The following is a 20,682-nucleotide window of genomic DNA, read 5'->3' on the forward strand; positions in this document are numbered from 1 at the left end:
TGTTTGGCTATATTGATGAACTGACTGTTGATGCTTTCAATGTATAATGTCAATGATTTTGTGTAGTCTACAATTTCATGCTAAAGTTAGAAGATAAACCTATTGAAATTTGAGACTGTCTCACCAAAGCATCGATATACCCTTTATTCACCCAGAAGCCTTTCGTTACTACCTGAGAGAATGTGTGTTCAATGTCCGGATTTGGCACAGGAGAATGGCAGGACGGTAAACAGCATACTAATTCCACATCAGGCTTCTGATGCAGAGCTGCACTGACCTCCACGGGACATCTGTCCACTATGTTGCACCCGAGGCTGTCTCTCTGTTTTTCTGTTCCAGGACACATGCACACAATGTGTACCAGTAAGTCTGTGTAACTGTTCCTGCACAGCCTGCACACACCCTGGAGGTTTCCCGGCCTCCACATGGCGCACATCTGGATCACAAAGACTGCAGCTTCCTTCATACCTGGAACTCTCTTCGCCGTTACCTGCGCTTTGTAAGGGAAGATAACTGGATGAATCAGTTGGAGGTGTCTCAGGTCTGGGTTGGTTTCTATTCGTTTATTCCATGTGTCGAGCTGTCTCCCTTTAATAGAATCTTTCACAATCCTCTTCCAGGTCAGCCTATTAGGGAATGTTCCATGGCTACTGAAGGTGTTAATGAAACTTGTGAGGATTGTATTCCAATCGTTTGATGTCCGGGACAAAACCAAAAGGGTTTTTTGAATACTTGTACTTAGACAGAGCCAGTCTTGTTGATAAGATGCACTTGGGGAGGAAGTCTGTTTTGCCTTTACACAGGTTTCCAAGGAACAGCAGCTTTCGCTTGTCTGTTTCAGACTCCAGTGATGTCCAACCGAACAGTGCGTTGCACATATCTGTTCTTGTTGAACGAGGTAGGCCTTGTGCTATCTTGAGGGCTAGCTGCAATCTGTGACGTTCCAACGCCAACATTTGTACTTTGCTTAGGTTGTTCCACAGTTCACACCCAAAAAGGGATCTTGGGACACAGACAGATTTAATCATTTTAGAACTGACTAAAGGGTTTAATCCTCTGACGTGTAGCCCTGTTTTTAGCAGTGACATAGTTGTTGATCTCATCTTCGAGCAGGCATCGATGGTTCTATTCCAGGAGTTGTATTATGCTGAAAGAGTTATTCCAACGTGTTTTATTTCTCTGGTAACTGGGATTTTTCTTACCATAACTTTGTCCAGGTTAGAGGAGCTGATTGGTCCAAAGGTTAGAACTCTGGTTTTTATGGAGTAAATGTAAATCGCCACTGTCTACTGTATGATTCGCAAATAGATACCATGTCTTGTAGCTGGAACCAGTTAGATTTTTCGTTGTTTGATAGGACACAACACTTCATGTTCTGGTAGATGTGATCTAGTACTGACCATGAGTGATGAGGTATGTTCATCCGATGGAGCTTCAGCAGGAGACCGGGCTGGTATACAGTGTCAAAAGCCTTAGAACTATCCAGAAAGACTACATGTACGGAGTCCGAGCGCTCTGAATAGCGGTGTGCAGTTTCCTGTACTACAGACGATGTGTATAGATGACGTGCCTGTCTGGAATCCAAACTGCTGGTTGGACGGAAAGCTGTCTGATTCAGTTATTTGTGGAAGTTTCAGGTTGGACCCGTTTGCCGTTTTTGTCAAAACCCTTCGGGCCATTTTCTACGATGGCCGTTTTCCGAATGGACCACAGGTACCCGTTACGTCGCGAACGTTTAACAGGGGAAGCCGGCTCCCATTTCGCTTATTTAACACAGGTATGTAAACGTTTCGTGAAGTTTACCTTTTACAACAATCATTGTCAGAAAACGCCAGATAAAAGCAAAAATATGAATAACTTTCAAAGATTATTAATTTCTTACACTGATAATGTTAGATTGACTTGAATTAGCATTCCAGGAAGTTGCCAAAACGAAAATAGGACGTTATTTTATAGTTATCCGCAGATTGTACTAGTTGGACATGATGTAGACTCGCGACAATGTCATGCGTGTATTTGAAGTAGTATTTATATCCAGTATGTCCCATCAAGTTTTCATTCTTAAGGCTTATTTCAGAAATAAATAAATATGGTTTTGCTCGTGAAACTAGGAAAAGGGATTATGGTGTGTATTTGAAACATTTTAAAACTTTCATTTGAGACCACATAGTTTCTATAGTGGCACCTCTATCGTCTATGGGTGAATTAATCTAACATCATACATTCTCAGGACAACGTTTGCTCTGAATTGTGACGGGTGAAGACGAAAAGGGTACCCAAAGAAAACGGCACCTGTCGTTTTAAACCATCTACATTACACTCGTACATGTATACACATCATCGTAAACATAACTCTTACATCTTTTATTGGCTGTATTTAGCAACAGATATTTTAAAACTCTGTCAATATCTTTCATATCTCTGGATCAGCATATATTTCTTTATTGCATTTTTTTACCATAGTGCATTAATAATATCTCGGTTATATGTAATTAGTCATGCAAACATCCACAAACATGATCAAAGTATGGGTTCTCCAAGATTAAGTGCATAATTCAACTTTAAGGACCAGTTTGCACATTTCAACTTTTTGTCTGGAGCAATAAAAGATTGCAGTTTGTTTCAGTGCTTTAGAACTACTTTTTCCCCACCATGTATTCATCCCATACAGATACTGTACTGGTGTACGTGTTATTAACACTACACTGATTTTTACATATTTCAGAATTCACTGTACCTCAACACAAGCAATAAGGATGGAAACAATGGCATCAAAGAAATCAGTTTTGAAAAATCTGTGTTGCAGCAACTGTGACGAACTGCAGGAGCTTGTGATATTATCGTGTTACCATAGTATCTGCAAAACCTGTCTCAAAGTTGGTGATGGGACAAAGGAAGAGAAATCAGTCACATCATGTCCAGTTTGTAAAACACAAGACACCTCATCAGAAGTAAATGATGATCTTCGCTCACAACTGAATACATGTATGCGTGAAGCATTTCAGTGTTATAGAAAAAAAATATTGAAGAGGCAAACAAGTTCCTGTAGTATTTGTTCTTTACGAAACCTGCACAGTGAAGCGACCCATGAGTGTCTTGACTGTGGCGATGTTCTGTGTGATGTCTGCCAGAAAGGACACTGTGCATCAAGGATCACACATGATCATAGGGTGGTACCTATTGAAGATGTGAGAAGTGGGAAGTTTGTGGTAGCTGAGGCACAGGTAGTCCTGCCCTGTAGTAACACGACACACAAGGGAGCCACATATGCTCACTTCTGCCACACTTGTGGCAAACTGATGTGTGAATTGTGTCTTCTGTTAGAACACACAGGTCATGAGATCCTTCCGTTACAAGAAGCTGCCAGACAATGTGGGCAACAGCTGCAAGAACAATCGGTAAAACTTCAAACATACCTCACTGAGATAACATCAGTGCTTGAAGTGAGCAACAGTCGGCATGACAGTATTATTGCATCCCGAGGAGCCACCCTGAAAATACTTCAAGAGAAGACACAGGCAGTGGTAGCTTTGATTCACAAACAGGAGCAAGAGGCGATTGAAAAGGTCACACGTTTGTGCGAGAATCAGCTCCTTCTTGTTAGTACAATGGACCACAAATTGGACCTAATCACAAAACTATGCCCCAAAGTGTTGTCGCTTACATACTCAGTGCTTGAAGCCAAGGAGGACCTCCACTTGCTACTTCTTTGCAATGATCTTGAGAAGTGTTTCAAAGAAAGCCAACAATTACAGGATTCAGTACTAATGTTTGAAAACAAATGGAAGATACCCAAGTTCAATGTGAAGTGCGATTTTCCAAACACTTCTGTTATTGGTATAAAACAGTCATTTGTCAGTCCACATCTGATGCAAGAAGAGAGCAAGGAAAGTGTTGTTATGTCAGATGATGCAAATGGAAGTCAGATAACTTCAGTTCATCCTGGTGGTAAACAGTTGGTCAGGTCAAGCACTGCTGAAGACACTTCCACTCAGACCAACAGGCCACATGGTAAAATCAAAGGCAACAAGCATACAAAGGATCAGATGGATGTCTGTAGTAATGGAATCTTGACTACTGACACAGTGCTTAGTAATGATGCTGAAGGCACATCAGGTTACTCAACACATGATCATACGTCATTTCAGGAATCGGAGAATGAAATCCAACTGACCAAATCTCAGGTGATAGTGAGTAAGGAAGGAAAGCAGTTGCTGAACAGTCTTTTAGGATGTCAAACCACTGTTAGCAGCAAAGAGCTGACCTCAGAAGGATACGGTGTCCTTATGACTAATCCAGTCCAAGCAGTGAAGGGGTCACCTCATGGTGGACAGTATGTACAATCTGCTGTTCCCCAAAACACTAGAAGAAGCCCAGGTCAAAGCAATGCCAGATATCTTCAACTTCAAAACACAAATCTTTATCATTTGAGGGTAGTGAATGATACGAGAGATCCAGAGATCAAAGGTTTGGCAGTTGCCTCGGGTAATACAACCATTGCAGACAACGGTAACAAGAAGATTCGTTTGATTGACAAGAAAGGACATTCAGCAAACATGACCAAGAATGTACTGAAGGACTACATCCCTGCTCATGCCCTTGCCCATCTTGGGCATGTGGTTGTTTATATTTGTGGCTCTTGTATCTACATAGCAGATAAATCTCTACGAACCCAGAAGACAGTACTGCTGGATCTTGACAAATCAGCCTGTCCCGGACTTATTCTGTGTAAATACACAGATACCTCATTTATGGTCGGGAATCTTCCTGAGAACCTGGTGCGTGTGTACAGTATTTATGGTCAACTGATGTCCATGAGACGTTCTCCTGTTCCTGGACCAATAACAGCCATGTCTCTGACCAATGATGAACATATCCTGTTCAGTTGTCCAGGAGCTGTGTCACAGATCCAGAAATATGGTAACATAGTTCAAGTCTTCAAACCTCCAGGTATCCCAGATTGGTTCCCAGAGGGAACCTGCATGGACATGAAGAACAACTTGTATGTGGCCAATTCAAGACAGAATCAGATCCATGTATTTGGCACTAGGGGTGAACAGCTATATGTCCATTCAACGTTGAGTGATAATCTGGTGTCACCTCGGTGTTTAGCAATGTCATTGAACAGGCTGATTGTTTCAGGAGATCATCCACATCTATTTGTCTATACTGCTCTTGAAGTGTAAATATATGTCTGGTTGCGTGGATTCAAGATGTCTCTTCTCAGGGACTTATGCCTGGTTGTGTGGATTCAAGATGTCTCTTCTCAGGGACTTATGCCTGGTTGTGTGGATTCAAGATGTCTCTTCTCAGGGACTTATGTCTGGTTGTGTGGATTCAAGATGTCTCTTCTCAGGGACTTATGCCTGGTTGTGTGGATTCATGATGCCTCATGTGTATACATGTGAAAACATGATGTCTGTTCTATTCTGGCAGGGAGACTATATACAGATTGTAGATTATCCCTGATTCTGGTAAATACATGTCTGAGCTAATACTACATTATGTCTATTTGAGTTAATAGAAGATGTCTGTTTGTGTTAATATGTGATGTCTGTTAGAGTGAATACTTGATGTCAGTTTTAGTGAATACATGATGTCTAACCCCTGTTATTACACTTTGGAAGGATTTCATGAACATCAGACTAGCTAACAGCTACGATCAAAGTCAAGAATTCTCATGGCGAACATTTGAGAATAAGGGCCCAACAGTAATAAGAATTACTGAAGCACTCGAAAAAATATGCTCTTATTAGACTTTAACCTGCCTGAAACCATGATGATGATATAATGATGTGTTGGGTTTGTTTTTTTGTTTTGTTGGGTTTTTTTAAAAAATGTTCTGGGATATAATGTAATTACTACCAATAATTCACTATATATTTCCCGATGAATATTTTGAATAGCGTTTGGGAATCACAAATGATGTGGGTTTTTTTTCATAAATATGCAATTAAAATAAACTGTCCAAAAATAGATTGAAATTGCCTTTGAAATGTATCAAAAGACACACACAGACACAGACACACAGACACACACACACACACACACTGAAAAATTAGTGGAGTCCTGTCATGATTTACTGTACAGTGTCTACCAGTTGTCTGAACTTGCATGTAAGATGCTGACGTACATTGTAAACCTGGTGGAATTTTAGAGGATTACCCTGGAAAATAATGTGAAGGGCCTCGGAGCAAGAAGGTCTTCGGGTAACGTAAATATAAATAGCTGCAAGTTTTTTAACAGTATATTTATGTAATACTAATCACCTTTCTTACATTTTACTCCACTGGGGATATCCTGACGTTTCAAGGGTTTCGTATTTTTCAGCGTATTTAGTTTTATTTCCACCAAGGGGTATGGCAGCAAGTTACATTATCTCTAACCACGGAGACAGTGTTGTTGCATGAATCAGGGAGACTATATAGAGAGGGAGAAGAAACTCCCCGAAAAGCCGCTGATTGTATGTCTCGGGTCGTTACGTAACCAGTGTAGCCAATATGGCGGAAGCATAGTATTTAAGATTGAGCCCGGTTTATTTTCAGCAGCTGATAAAATTCGCTGAGTGTTATAACAACTGAATTCCTACATGTAGAAGATAAGTTAACTATTTTGTCACCTTTGTTTAAGTCAAATAATTGGTATTAGTGTCCGTATTAGGACAGTAGGTTTGTAGTAAAGTTTCAAGTCGGCATGTTATAGCTCACTGGCTTCTGTTCTCGATTCACCGCGAAGATAGACTAAAATGTGCCGATAAAAACGTTCTTTCACACATACGTTTAATTTGTAGAAGGGAAACATACCTGTAGTTGAAAGGTATTTGCAAGTAATACTAATAGTTTTATGACTTAAAAAAGTGTTAAAATAAGTGTCATATCGCCGATCTGATCCGTCATTGATGCCTGTGATGCCTGAGGGTTATAGTTCCATAACTTCTTTCTTTCTTGTTGATCTTATTATTTGACAAAACTGGAAAGGTGTTTAGGACACTTTGTGACAGTTTCACACATTCTGTTTTTGAGGGTTGTATGACAGTGTCAGTTAACATTTTGTTAATGTCCATTCCATTCCACACATGCAATGAGATATCTGAATTAATTATAAATGTAAGCAAAAAACTGTCTCAAAGTACATTTTTTAAAACAAAGGACAGCGTGAAGTAGTGCTGGGAACGAGCCAAGTCACTGTGTGCGTTGGAGCATGACGAGGCACACGTTAATTAGTACAAATGGTAAAGAAAGCAAGCGAGTGACCTATCCCTGTTGTAGATTATCCCTGCATAAATACACGCTGCGAATGAGCTGTATCTGGTTAAAATGCTTCCAATAAACAAGAGTCAAGACAGTCGAGTTCGTTTTTTTTCTCAAGCCCGTCGACAGCTGCGTTGAACGTCCTGAAAAGCAGGCTTCTCTCGCACATCCATGAAAGCATAAGGGCCTAGCTGTCTTCGTGCTAAGATAGACGTGAGATAATGTTAATTTATGGTACTTACGACTATTTTAACGCTAAGAGAACATCGCAATTAGGGGGCCAGGTGAAACATTCTGTCAATCTGGCATTTGGTGTAAATCGATGTTCATGCCGTTTGGATTGCCTGGTCCAGACTCGATTATTTAAAAATCGCCGCCATATGCCTGACTAAAGGGTCCTGGTATTCAGGTTCACTGGTTTGATTGATTGTGTAAGCAGAACAGAGGTGAAAAGGGAAGATCTCAGGCTATGATCTCAGACTCAAAGCATATTTCATTTGTAATGTTGTGAATTAATTTTTGGATCCGAACCAGAGAAATAGCACGATAGCCTGTTAAAATGGTCGGAACACATCCAGTGACGCAACTATGAAATTTGTAAGAAGCATGGCATATTCGACCAAAAATATGACCAACAATTATTCATGTTCACAGAGGCCAAACAATTAAACGCTGAGCATTTTCACTCGGTCTTAAGATGTGCAGACGTCAGAAAAATACTTCGTTGCGTCATTCTGGAAGATGTTCGAAAACTAAACCTCCGGTAGTTGACAGATGAGGGCTTCAGCCTATTCCCTCACAGTGTCACGCTGCCTGTCCATGCAAACATATATAGGGACACAATGTGGCAAGTATGGCGACGGCCAAACAGTCCATTTATAGCCTGTTACCGAAGCGGGCGGCCGCCAGCCAGTAACGACCCCATGCCAAGACCGATGGATTCGAACCATGCACCTGCAACGCAGATTCCAACCTGTGCCTCTAACAGACGGTACCATAGCAACAAAGGTGCATCTACCGGAACAGTTCGGCGACGTCTACGCATGTTCAGTATCTCTGCAAGACGCCCACCGTGACTGCCATTTCTGTCGCCTAGGATGTTGAAGGCACCACAGACGTCGAAGTCTCCACTGAAGCAGACAACATATAAGATGGGGAACACGTGAAGTTTGGGTAAGTTTTGAATTTAATGAATGCAAAATCTTGAAAAGAAATCGATGTTTGAAATGTTAATAACACAGTGAGTGAGTATATGGTTTTACGCCTTTTTAGTAGTACTCCGGTTATGTTAAAACGGGCGACACCTGAAATGGGTTTCACTCAATGTACTCATCCATGAGGGGAATCGAACCAGGATCTTCAGCGTGACGGACGGACGCTATAACCACTAGGCTATCTGCCTCCTACCCCCATTAATGATATAAAGGATAAACTACTGGCCAGATGCATGATAATATTTGATGGGTTACTGATCACACAGTAACTGGACTGATCAATAATTGGTTTAATTCTAAACGACCAAGGTTCGATTCCATACATGGATGCACACATGGTGTGTGATGTACATTTCTGGTGTTCCCCACCGTGCTGTTGTTGGAAGAGTTGTGTAGTCAAAAGAGCCAAAGGACCAAACTGAAAAAGTGACAAAAAGGCGAAAGAAAAGTTGAAAGGGCCAAAGGACTGAAGGGTCCACACTGAAAAAGTCAAAAAGGCCAAAGAAAAGACGAAAAAAGATACAGAGTTAAGTCAAAAGGGCCATAGATCAAATTCAAAGAAGAACATACAAACTAACATATTTTTTATGTTTTATTATATCTGTATCAATATATAGTAATAATAATATATAGTGTGATCACCATACACTCATGTGTTGATATGTGATCAAATCTTCAAAGTAGTTCAAATGTTCATAATTCGTATATCTTAAAAGTTCAATACAGACAGGTATACCTCTCAGGTCATGCATGTGCCACAGCTACAATAGGTCCATCGCTGAAAACAGTCACAACCCAGTTCATGTTATTTCCAACTGACTTGTCACAAGCAACCCACATGGTTACCAGTTTGAATTGTGGTTCATTGAACTGTTCGTCTTATATAGCATTCAGAGTCATGAGACCAGTCACAACTAATTAAGAAGTAAATTTTGTTTAGATTACTGACTGGTGTAATCGTGACGTTTAAAATACCTTATAATACACAGTTTTATGGTTGACTATACTCATAAAATAAACACTTAATCTCCCTGAGATGTTTTAAACAAGGGGGCCTATATAGAGAGTTGTAGATTATCCCTGTTTAAACAAACGTCACAGTAACACTCTGCTCAAGGTGTTTAGGATTAGATGTAACGACTGCAACAACGTGTAATGAATCTCTTCTATTCCTACGTTTTCTCAGTTTGTCCCTATTGACTTAAATTTGTGGCCCTATTGACCTTCCTTTGGCCCTTTCCACGTTTCTTTGGCCCTTTTCCATTTTGACCCTTTTGACCTGTTTCTCAAAGCTGCGTAAAACTACACTCCCGGCGAGGCTATTCGTGTTAGAACCTGGGAACCTGAATACATTTTCGCAAGAAGAAAAATCATTGACTCGGTAACAGTATAAACAAGTACTGACGTGGTTATATACTTAACCTTCGATGGATATCATGAGAGGCTTCCTTTTTATGGACTTAAAGTAGAGGATTATATGTTATTTAATTATCTATGAGTAGTATAGGGAATGACAGTCCGAAAACACTTTTCAAAAACCCCTCTAAAAAGCCTCATTTACTAAATGAGGCTTTGGTGGGACCATTAACTCTTGCTACTATTGCCCCTACTACAAAGCTACGCCATCACGTTTACCGTGACTTGGCAGGCGGTAACACTGTGCCGTACGGTACGATCAATAATTCTTCTCTTACAAACCCCCTACCCGGCCCATCCCTCAAGTAGTACAAGTTAGGTTCGTCGGCTTTCATATCCACTTTATCTATGTTGTAAGTTTTGACTGACCATATAGGATCGGTGGCTCGCTTACGGCTATCGCCCTCGTGTTCCCCCGGCTGGTATAGATACCTAACTAAGGCCCTATCTGGTATCTGTTTCTCCTTTCCACGCAATGGAGCAGACGACTCTGCTAACACTGATTTTAGTTTGATAGCGTCTGCCGGTTTCTTACCAGTGAGCCGGGTTACTTCATGGTTGATTGCCGACACCACCTCGGGTAACCTCGCTACCCATTCGGTCGATCGTTTTCCAGTGGTTGTCATTTCCCTAGCATATTGATGACCGAACAAGCGCTCAGCCAAAGTCCTATTAAATCTCTCAACTATAGCTTGGCTGCGATGGGCTCCGGCCGTGCCACGTCTGACCTTTGTATCGTGTTTGGCTAGCAGTTGTGAAACGGCACCCATGAACTCCCGTCCGGGGTCAACTTGCAGCTCTGTTGGCCAAGTCAGCGGGCTGCGTTTGTATATGCGTTCTAATCCTTTGGCTACTTTGGCCGAATCTTTCGTGGTCAAGGGTTCGGCTTCCTTGTAACGACTGGCTACGTCCACTACGGTTAAGGCATACTTGTACCTCTTATCATGAGGTAGGAACAGTAGGTCTGCCTGGTGAATGCTATTAGGTATGTTAATTCCGAAACTCCTTCTAGGTACGTAGCGTGGCGCCGGCAAATAGATCTGCCACAGGGCTTGTTTTTCAAGCCACGCTTTGGCTTTCTCTGGTGATACTCGCGCCATTTTAGCTAGCTTATCTACTGCGCTAGCTCCTTTCCAATATCCACGCGGGCTGTAATAAATAGCCTCAAATTTTTTCATGTCCATACGCGTATGTGTTTATACCATCAATAGCTATCCAACGTTTCGTGTCCATAGGCGATAGGGACGTCTTGTTTATAGTCAGTCCGTATATCTTATGTCCATCACTTCTAAGCGTGTTCATCTTATGCCTAAAGGTACGGGTCTTGAACAGGGCCTCCTTGAATCTGGTGTGTTTGATGTGTTGTTTCACCACATACTTCTTAACCCCTTTAGCTTTTCGGATCTCACTATTGTCGGCTTTCAATATGGAGTACATCTTAGGTCTCAAACCTATGTACTCAGCTATTGGCGTGCCAGCACACTCGTCCTTCATCTTACCTAGGACCTTTTTATTTACCGTGCTGTGTATAGTATGGGTCTTAGGATAGTCGCTGGTGTCGTATAAATCGATGTGTTTTTTCATGTCCTCGTACACGTCCTCGGTTCGAATCTCCATCAGCAGGGAATCCGTGTCAGTGTACAGCACTTCGCACCTGTCGCCGTACTGTTTCTTGAGCTCGTTGTAGTAAAAGTCGTACATCAGGTGTTTGGATAAATCGAGGATACTCATCCCAACGTAAACAGGTCGGTTGAATTTTATGTGGCTTTTCTTCATGTGTATGGCAACTAGGTCGTCTGTGAATATTTTATTACGGTTGAATGCCGGACTGGCTATCAATTTCCTGAGCTTGTCTTCCTCATTAGATCTAACCAGTTTCACGGTTACGCGTTTCCTCAGGTTTTCCATAGTCTTACCAAACACCGAGTTGTTCATGAGCTTGTAGAGATTTTTCTCAAAATCACTGGTGGCTTTTTTTCGTAGGTCTGTGTTCATTCTGATGTAGGGCTCCATCCATGGGCTCTGGTCGAACATGAGCACCCTGTGTATTTTGGTCAGCCTCATACCCAATGACAGGTACAGCTGTAGGTTGCGATAGTGAACTATGTACTTGGTCTTATTCATTAAGTTAGGCACGAGTTTCTCAACGTCCGCCACACGACCACCTGACAAGTTATGTTGGTACTCAGACATCCAGTCTGTGTTAACCTTCATACGTTCGGGTGCAAGGGGATAGCTGTTGTGCGATGCGTGTAATGCCTTGGGATACTCTAAGTCAACTTCGAGGATATACCCTTTGTTCGAATCTGGTGCAATGCTCATAACATCAACGTTTGGTACCCATTCGAATCCTCCTGTAGGTAGATACTGACTCATAGCCCAGCCGTACAGGTTATTTGCGTCGAGGTAGAGAATGTGATTGGTTGGTTTGTTAGGATCGTAACCTTTCACGTATTGATTATTTGCTTTAGCGTATCGTTTGGATGCCATGGAAATCCCACCTCGCAAGCCTTTCTCAATGAATAGGTGCATGTCGTAATCTGTGAGCAATTCCAAATTAACTCCGGTCTTTCTAAGCAAAGCATCCCACGACAGACCTGGGCTGGTGTAATACCATGCGGGGTCGAGTTTATACTGCTTTAAACATGTTTGCCGAAACGTCTCGAACACGTCGGCTAACAGCAGTACATCTGTCCTCAAGTACAGGTCGTGATAATCGCCAAGGTTCTTACAAACAAGTTTATTCCATACGTTAATCGCGTGCGAGTAATCGTCTCGTGAGACGGACGCCTCATTCAGCTTGCTATAAAAGCAGTCGATAGGAGGTAGTCTGGTCTCTGTGAACTTAGCCCAGCTATCCATGTACTCATATGGGTATACGCCCTTCCTCATGAGCAGGTGTCTAGTCTCGGCGTCTGTGTATCGATCGGTGATAGGGAAGGTATTGTTGGCCTTGACCAGACTGTCGAGTGACGACAGGAGGAATTGAAACGAGTCAATGAACCTAAGTCCGTTTAAGCTGAAGGAGATGTATCTCTCCATGTTGTTGGGAATGCATGATATATTACCATCGATTTTCGCGATGGCCTGCATGATCAAGTGAGAGTCGTATCCTCTCAAGTTGTGAAAGACAACGGGGATGTTTATTGTCTTAGGATTGATTTTAAGCTTGAGGTTGCACGCGTTGTGAGCGGCGCCTCTATACTTACCAGTTATGTGGCAGTGATCTCTCACCGAATCACCGTTAAGTGGCGAGTCGCACACGTGACAGTTAGTGCTACTGGCGTGAGCTATCTTGTCGGCTCTGGTCATACGCATGGGAGCGATTCTATACAATGCATTCCTAATAATTTTTTCTTCCTCCTGCAAGCACTTTAGAAACCTTTCAGCCGCGTCAGGACCCCTATACACTACCGGAGCTTTCGTTTCCCCGTCACAACGGACGACAATGTATCCAAACGAACAGGCTTTATGCTCTTGTGTTTTTTGTGTGAAACTCCCACTAGTGGATGATTCCCCAACCACTAAGGCTTCGAAGTCGGCGTATATTATATAAGGCACAGACATTTGGTTCTTGTGATTGTCGAATTTTAGGATATTTTCACCTTCCTTAGGCATGTCGACTCGTATGGCCGTCTGCCCAACACCTTGGCAATCCTCCAGGTGGGATTCTAATAAATCAGCCCGACTGAAACAGTGTAGGCATCGTACACAAAAGTGTTTTTCCCCATCGTGTTTCGACTGGTCGTGTAACAACCGGCTGAGATGTTTTATCCACGTGTAGTGATACTTTTCACCTTTTTGAATCATGAATAAATTAATAACTTGACAATCCTTCACCGGGCTGACCCTGTGTATTATTGTTGTATTACCTTCGTGGCCAAAAACATTTATAGCCAGATTATTCTGTTTTTCTACTTTAGTAATCTGGGTTATTGGGGTTGGTTCATCTATACCATCCCAGTTGAGCCCATCATCCTGTGGATAATTAGAAGGCCTGTTCGGATTAGTGACAGCTGGAAATATGGCTGACCTGAGAGATAACCTCAGGCAATCGTTTCCTCTATTCTTAACGTTTACTATGGCTTGTTTGTTCTTATAGTAGGGAGGCAAGTCTAGGTATGACCCACCTCTGAACGGCACGTATTTAGCTATGTCTAGATAGACGTTATCGATTTTATCTACAACCCACCCGGACCCCATGTGCGTGTAGCGTTCTAGGTATTCTCGTATCTGCTGAAAACTTGTATCGATTGATGCGTCAATGGTCTCTGCATGTGTGACGACCTCTTGTTTACCTCGGAAGTAAGGTTGAAAATACTCAGTGGTACTCCCAACCTGCTTATCGAGCGACATTTTCACTGTGATCTGAAACTTGATACTTCCTAGATTATTTAGTTCCTGGTTGACCTTATCAGCTATCAGAGGCTTGATATCTGTAATGTCTATGTTTCTATCAACACGCATGCGCCAACCTCTCAAATAATTGCCTACGGCGTGCTCAGTGCGCACAAACTGTAGGTCAATAGCTCTATTCTGTCGTAATAATTCTACAAGCTGTGGTTTTCTCATACGAGAATACCCGCCTAAACCCAAATCGTGTGCCTCGGCTTTCAGTTGTTTTACAGTTGGACGTGCTACTGGGGCATGTGATAACAATGTGGTTAACCCGGCTTTCCCCAATTTTGAATAACCCGTGTATCCAAGCTGTTTCGCTTGAGCTTTTAACTGTTTTACCGTAGGAGGGACTTCTAAACCTAGTAATCTCAACAATGCTGGCTTCCGCATTCTAGAATACCCGATAACACCTCTCTGTTTTGCGACCCTCTTGAGCTCGCTTACAGTAGTCATTGTGTTTACACCTAAGAGAACTAATGTCTAATTGGTTCACAGTAAGGGGAGGTAACTCCTCCACTCTTGATAAAAAATATTTTATTTCTTGTAATCATTTATTAACCAAACTCGGTTTGTTGGCCACAATTCTCGTAAGTCTTCCAACAGCTTGTGTGAATCTATGTAGGCATCGATCAGTGTTTGGTTATTTGATAACAATTCGATTAACCCGGCTCTCCCCAGGTTTGAATAACACCGGCATCCAAGCTGTTTTGCTATAGCTTTTAATTGTTTTACCGTAAGATAGGCTTCCATATTCAAGAATGTACAGTAGACATGTTTACACCTAAGAGAACCAATCTCTAATTGGATTTTATCTTGAGCAGTCGCCTACGTTCTTTTATGTAGTCTTTTTTATTCTCGTATATGAGTTGATGTCTGACTACGTTCGCTCCGTGAGCTTTACATAAACAGTAGTGTCCTTTAACCCCGATACCACACACAGAACACGTGTAGTTAGGACTTCCCATATGGAAACAACAGAACCCCTGATTCCTGCATTTCCTACCACAGGCCTCGGTCTTCCCCATAAGTATATATTCACATCGGTATGGAGCGGGTCTCATGTTTACTTATATAGGTATTTTAGTTTAATTGCTTAGCAACCAACGCAGTAGCTGCTATACCCAACACTATGAAGCCCAGTTCACGATTCATTTGTCCCTTGGATGGTGTGTAGTACTGAGCGAGTGTGGGTTTATTGAGCGGTTCCAATTGTTTACCAGTTAGTAGATAGTATTCTTTCATTGCTTCATCAACATCGTTGAATGTTTGAACGGCATGGTTTTCACGCGTGAGTTGTTCGTTAATAAAATCGATCCTCTGGAGGCGTTTTTTAGCGTACTCGGCCTGTGCTCTTTGTAATTTCTCAGTAGCGAGATCGTGTCGCTTCCTTTCTTCCTGTATTTCAGCCGCGTGATCATCTCGTAGTTTCGAGAAGAGGAAATTACTCCCGGAAAATGCCAGGGCATTCACTAACGCCCCACCAACCATCATAGCTATCGTGGCCATCCCTATATTTATTTCATTATATTATCAGGTATTATTCCTTGTTTTACTAGGATGTCTTTTGTGGCCATCGCCATACCAAGGTTCATTATGAGCATACCCATATCCTGCAGGTTGAAATCTAGCTTGATAGTTGGTTGTTTAAGCACCATTTTAGTTAACCGAGCGTACCCTACGGCTAGACTGGCTACCACTGTGGCGTGGTATGCGTCGTTGACGAACGTTTTCCCCTCAGACATTATGTATATGATATAAAATATTTTAAATTATAACATGATATGCGGGTCAATAGTGGGGGATACCCCCATACCCTCACTGTTCTCACTGTTGGGTTGTGGCTCACTGTGGGAGGTGTATAACCATGTTATAACCACGGCAGCAGTTACGCCTACAGCCAACAACAGTCGGGTTGGGTTAGTCACTTTATGTTGGTTACACCACCGTTTTTTACCGGCAGCTACTCTCTTAGGATTCTTCTGCCTGGTTACTGTTGAAGTGGTCTCCACCGTCACCTCGGGACTCACTGTTTGGGGTGTGGGGGGTACCACCACTGGGGCCTCCTCCTGTGCAGCATCCATCTATACTATTATTATTATTCTTTCTCTCAAATTGACAATGTTTTGCCGTGATAATCGCCGCCGTCACTGGGGCCAACAACATACCATATTTGTGGTACAGCCCGCAGCTGATAGAGCTCACGGCGTGTTCGATAAAAGGGTCTTTATCTAGGTCCTCCCACAGGTAAAGTCGGCGCTCTGGTGGAATGGGAAGGAATTGTGATACAATACCGGTGTATATCTGGGTCATAGCCGATCCTATTGTTTTTGTCATTTCTGCTCCGAGCCGGGCCTCGTATCTAGCGTACAGCTTATCGATTTCTTCGGCTGACATTTTGTTAATTTTATCTGGAGTGTAGTCTCCAAAGTAATGTTTGGCTTTGCCGCCAACAGCCAACGCCACCAGTTTCTCTCGCTTGGGGGAATCCCCAGTTGGGGAACCCTCCACAGACAATTGTTCGAGCAATTCCTCACACTCCATCTTATAATATAACAAGTAAGATTTAGTTTTAACTATATAATACCCGATGCAGACAAAACACAGAGAAATGAAAGTTAAGTTGCACACAACAAATACTTCAAATATCATAGCTATGCTTAGCATTTGCTTAGCTTTGCTTAGCTTTAGCTTAGCTTTGCTTAGCAAACTATATATGCTACTGGTTGGTCTGTCTTTAGAACGAGCTTAGCGTGTTTAGTTTCAGCGAGCTGTTTCTTTACCCGTTCCCGTTCTAATTTACTCATCACATCGTTCTCTCTCAAACACTCCTCGAATGAATCCCTATCCTTGCAGTGAAATAAGGCCACCCATCGCGTCTGCTCCCTGAGGTCTTTCAACACCGAGTTGAACTTCTGCGTTAGCACCCAGACGCTGTGATTTGCATGCCGGCCGGAGAAGGCCAGGTACGATAGCATGTCTCTCTTTTTTGTTATCTCACGATTAGCGCTGCAGTCGTCCAGTATAAACAGCGTCGGTTCCCCTTTAAATTTCTCGTGAAGAGCTTTCAACCAGTCCTGCAGGCGTGTTCCAGGGTCGATTTTGTGTACGTCCGGGTCCGTCATCACCCAAGGTCGCGCGTATGTTTTATTCATGCCCAGAGTAGGGCACATGATAACGATGTTATCGAACACATCCTTGTAGTAACCCTCCAACATATCCAACACGAAAACGGTCTTCCCACAGCCAGTCTGCCCGCATATGATAGCGCAGTGTGGGTCAGTGGGTAGGTGGGGGAGACCCCCACTAGTAGATGGCTTGCACAAATCTCCCATTGTCTATATTAAGTTGCGCGTCCATAATAACGTACAGATATAATTTCAACTTACCAGCGGTTTGAGCCTTCTTAGTAATCTGGATGGTTATCCCTTCGCTACCGTTATCTATACGACGCCCGCTACCGTGCAGTTTATCATCATCCGTGGATCGCATGTCCAACCATAGGGCGTACTTGGTGGTCAGGTATTCACCGATCTGCACGGAGCCGAGGTCCAGGTCCTTTGTTATGTAATCCCCCACTGGTAGCTTTTTTATCTCATCCCACTGCTGGTGTGGTCTCATACCATGACTGAACAGCTGGTTGGGCACGCCCTCGATGGTCACTTCCACCTTTTCAATCTCGGGGTTGAAAAACTTCTCGCTGTCCCTCCGGAATGGATCATAATCCTCCACGGGGACGACCAGGATACCTTTCATCGATCGCGCCGGCACGTTCAGGTTGATATTCCACACAGTGTCGCTCTTATCTCGCATGACTGATCTATGCCTCAGTACGCGATCGTACAGGATAGCCATCTTCCCAGAGTACTGGCTTCGAACCTGTCTGGCCAGCTCAGGGCTAGTGACCATGTCGAATTCCAGAGAGATGTTGTCTATAGCATAACTGGCCTCATCACCGTTCGGCGTACGCACTACTTTGCTATAGTCGTTAAACGTGAGCTCGTATTCTAGCCTATCACCCAGCGCGGCCTGGTAAAACGGCGCGTGTCCCGTGAGCAACTCGAAGTCGAGCGGCACGCAGAATCGATTCCCGTATGCTAGAGCGATGGCCTTTTCACCGTCCGATAGCTTGTCTTGCTGGTCTGTCGTGAAGACGTATCCTATGCGCGCCCGAGTTGATTTGCTGATACCCTGGTACACATCATTGACTCGTTCTCTCTCGCTTTTCCAGAGATCCTTGTAGCAGTGAAACACGTCGCTGTCGTCGATGCTCAGTACCTCGTTACCGCTGATCTTGACGGTCGTTTTCTTGATGATAGCTCGACCCACGTTCCGCACTAGCTCGCGTTTGTCGTTGTCGGAGGTCAACGTGATATTGAACGCCAGTCGAACAGTGCCTGGTACAATGAGGTCATTCTCACCAAGGTTTGGAAATCTAACCAACAGAGTTTGGTTCTGGTCTATCTTGCTGGGATTGTTGGTGATGGTCACCGACTGTCGCACGGCTCTGGCACCTAATGGCTCTCTCAATTTTCTGAAAGGATCTAATTTTCTACCGTACATTGTTATATAAAAGAAATATATTTTTAATACTAATGGATGAAGACATACCTATGGATGATATGTGGGACGATAGTGCCCAGGCATTCGATGATGAGCAGGAAACCTCATTTACTAGTTTGCCATTGAGCCAACAACTTTTAGAAACAACGGTAAATGATTATTACGAAAGTTTAAAAAGTGATAAAAACTACGTTGAACCCCAGGGTCGATACCATAAGGATTTTTTTATTGATACAAAGGGTGTTCTACGTCTTAAGTCTGCCCCAAAGGTTGACCTCTTTAACAAGATCACTAAAAAACCACTGGCCTTGTCAACTCTAGCCAGCCGCAATGGTGGTGCTGAATTTATCCGTGAACATCTAAACATGCGTGATTACGGTGGTGCAATACCTAAGACTGTTAAAGAAGATCTGCAAGCTACCAGATCCCACCTCACCACTACAGATGAAATGACGCCAGAGCGTGCTACAGAAGCCTCGGACAGCATAGAAAAACTGTTGAGCACCTACTGGGACAAACCGTTACCGGGATTTGACTTTCCGGTAAGGGAACTGCGCGGTTTAGACGAAGCCGTGAAACGCGTGCGTGGAGAACTCGTGAACAACATGGGGAAACTGAACGAAATCGACGAGCACATCGCTAGGGAAAAAACCAAACTCACCGAAACTGACGACGATGATATGAAGCGTCGTATCAATGAACGACTACGCGATTTAGAAGACGAGAAACGTACACGATTGGAAGCCGCTTCCTCGAATCGTGAACATCTTCGATCCCAGATCAGTCGCATTCGGGAAACAATCGATAGAATACTGAACGAAGATACAACTTTAGCCAACAGGATTCGGATATTGTTCCGGGAGCAAGGGATCACCATCGCCAGCATTCTAACTGCATTGGGTTTCATCATATCAACCTTGGTGGTGTCACTGGTGGGAGGAACCCCCACACCCCCAAGTGCCGGCGGGGGAACTCCAAGTGGTGGTGGTGTTAAAGACTGGATCAAAAAACTCGGGGAAGGCCTAGCTAAACTGGCTGGTAAAGCCGCCGAAGCCCTTCCCGGCATCCTGGGTAGCATCGTCTCGTGGTTGTTGAGCGCTCTGTCTAAAACTACCATGTGGCTCAGTCAAAACCTGTGGGCAGCCATCGTCGCCGTGGCGGGTCTGGTGTACGTAGCGGCTAAGAAATCTTTAACCAAATAAGTCCCAAAGTTACCCCACCAACCACTAAGGCTGTTTTATTATCAATATGCTGCTGATAGGTGGTGGAAACCCCCGGGGGTACCTCCACATGAACTTTAGGCTCCGGTGGTGGCGCAACTATACCCGTTTCACGTGGTTGGGTGTGTGGGATATAGGGGGTGTTAATATCGGGGTTGATACCCAACTTTTGATCCTTCGTGGCTATGACTATTTCGTTGTTATAACCCACCACTTTTTTTATTCTCAGTTGCATATCACTCGGAGCCATGTACAACCCCACGCCGAACACGTAATTGACTTTCGATCTGGCGTATTCTAATACGTTTTGGTAGCGTTCGATGGCCCTCGGGAGATCAACTGGTGAATTGATAGCATCATCAACGTTGGAAACGAATTGTGTCTGAGCGTCGTAAGCAGTTCCCTTACCGAGGATGTTAGAACGCGTCATCGACTGCGCACCCAACAGCGCCCACACGTACGTTCGAATCGAATCGTTCAAGCGTATTGTACCAGCACGAGTGAATCCTTTCGATGTTTTTGAGATCATTTTAGTCCAGGCTGTGGCTGCATCAGGACTGGTTTGCTTTATACAGCTGACATGGATCTTTTCATTCGTTGTGGGGCCTGTAAATGTATGCCGGT

At 43.4% G+C, this 20,682-nt stretch overlaps 1 protein-coding gene across 1 annotated transcript; it reads left to right on the top strand.

The window, feature by feature from the left end:
- The first annotated feature begins 1,704 nt into the window (after window positions 1-1,704).
- On the top strand, window positions 1,705-7,346 carry LOC137273776 (uncharacterized). The gene is made up of 2 exons (XM_067806622.1): window positions 1,705-1,777; window positions 2,726-7,346. Exon 2 carries the CDS (start codon window positions 2,757-2,759, stop codon window positions 5,184-5,186), a length of 2,430 nt encoding a protein of 809 aa, XP_067662723.1. The 5' UTR covers window positions 1,705-1,777; window positions 2,726-2,756; the 3' UTR covers window positions 5,187-7,346.
- Window positions 7,347-20,682: the final 13,336 nt, after the last annotated feature.

This window comes from Haliotis asinina, chromosome 2, assembly GCF_037392515.1.
Source record: "Haliotis asinina isolate JCU_RB_2024 chromosome 2, JCU_Hal_asi_v2, whole genome shotgun sequence".
Taxonomy (NCBI): Eukaryota; Metazoa; Mollusca; class Gastropoda; order Lepetellida; family Haliotidae; genus Haliotis; species Haliotis asinina.

What these genes read in the sequence shown, in the direction of transcription:
- LOC137273776 (XM_067806622.1), top strand. Translation starts at nt 2,757, where the DNA reads ATGGAAACAATGGCATCAAAGAAATCAGTTTTGAAAAATCTGTGTTGC.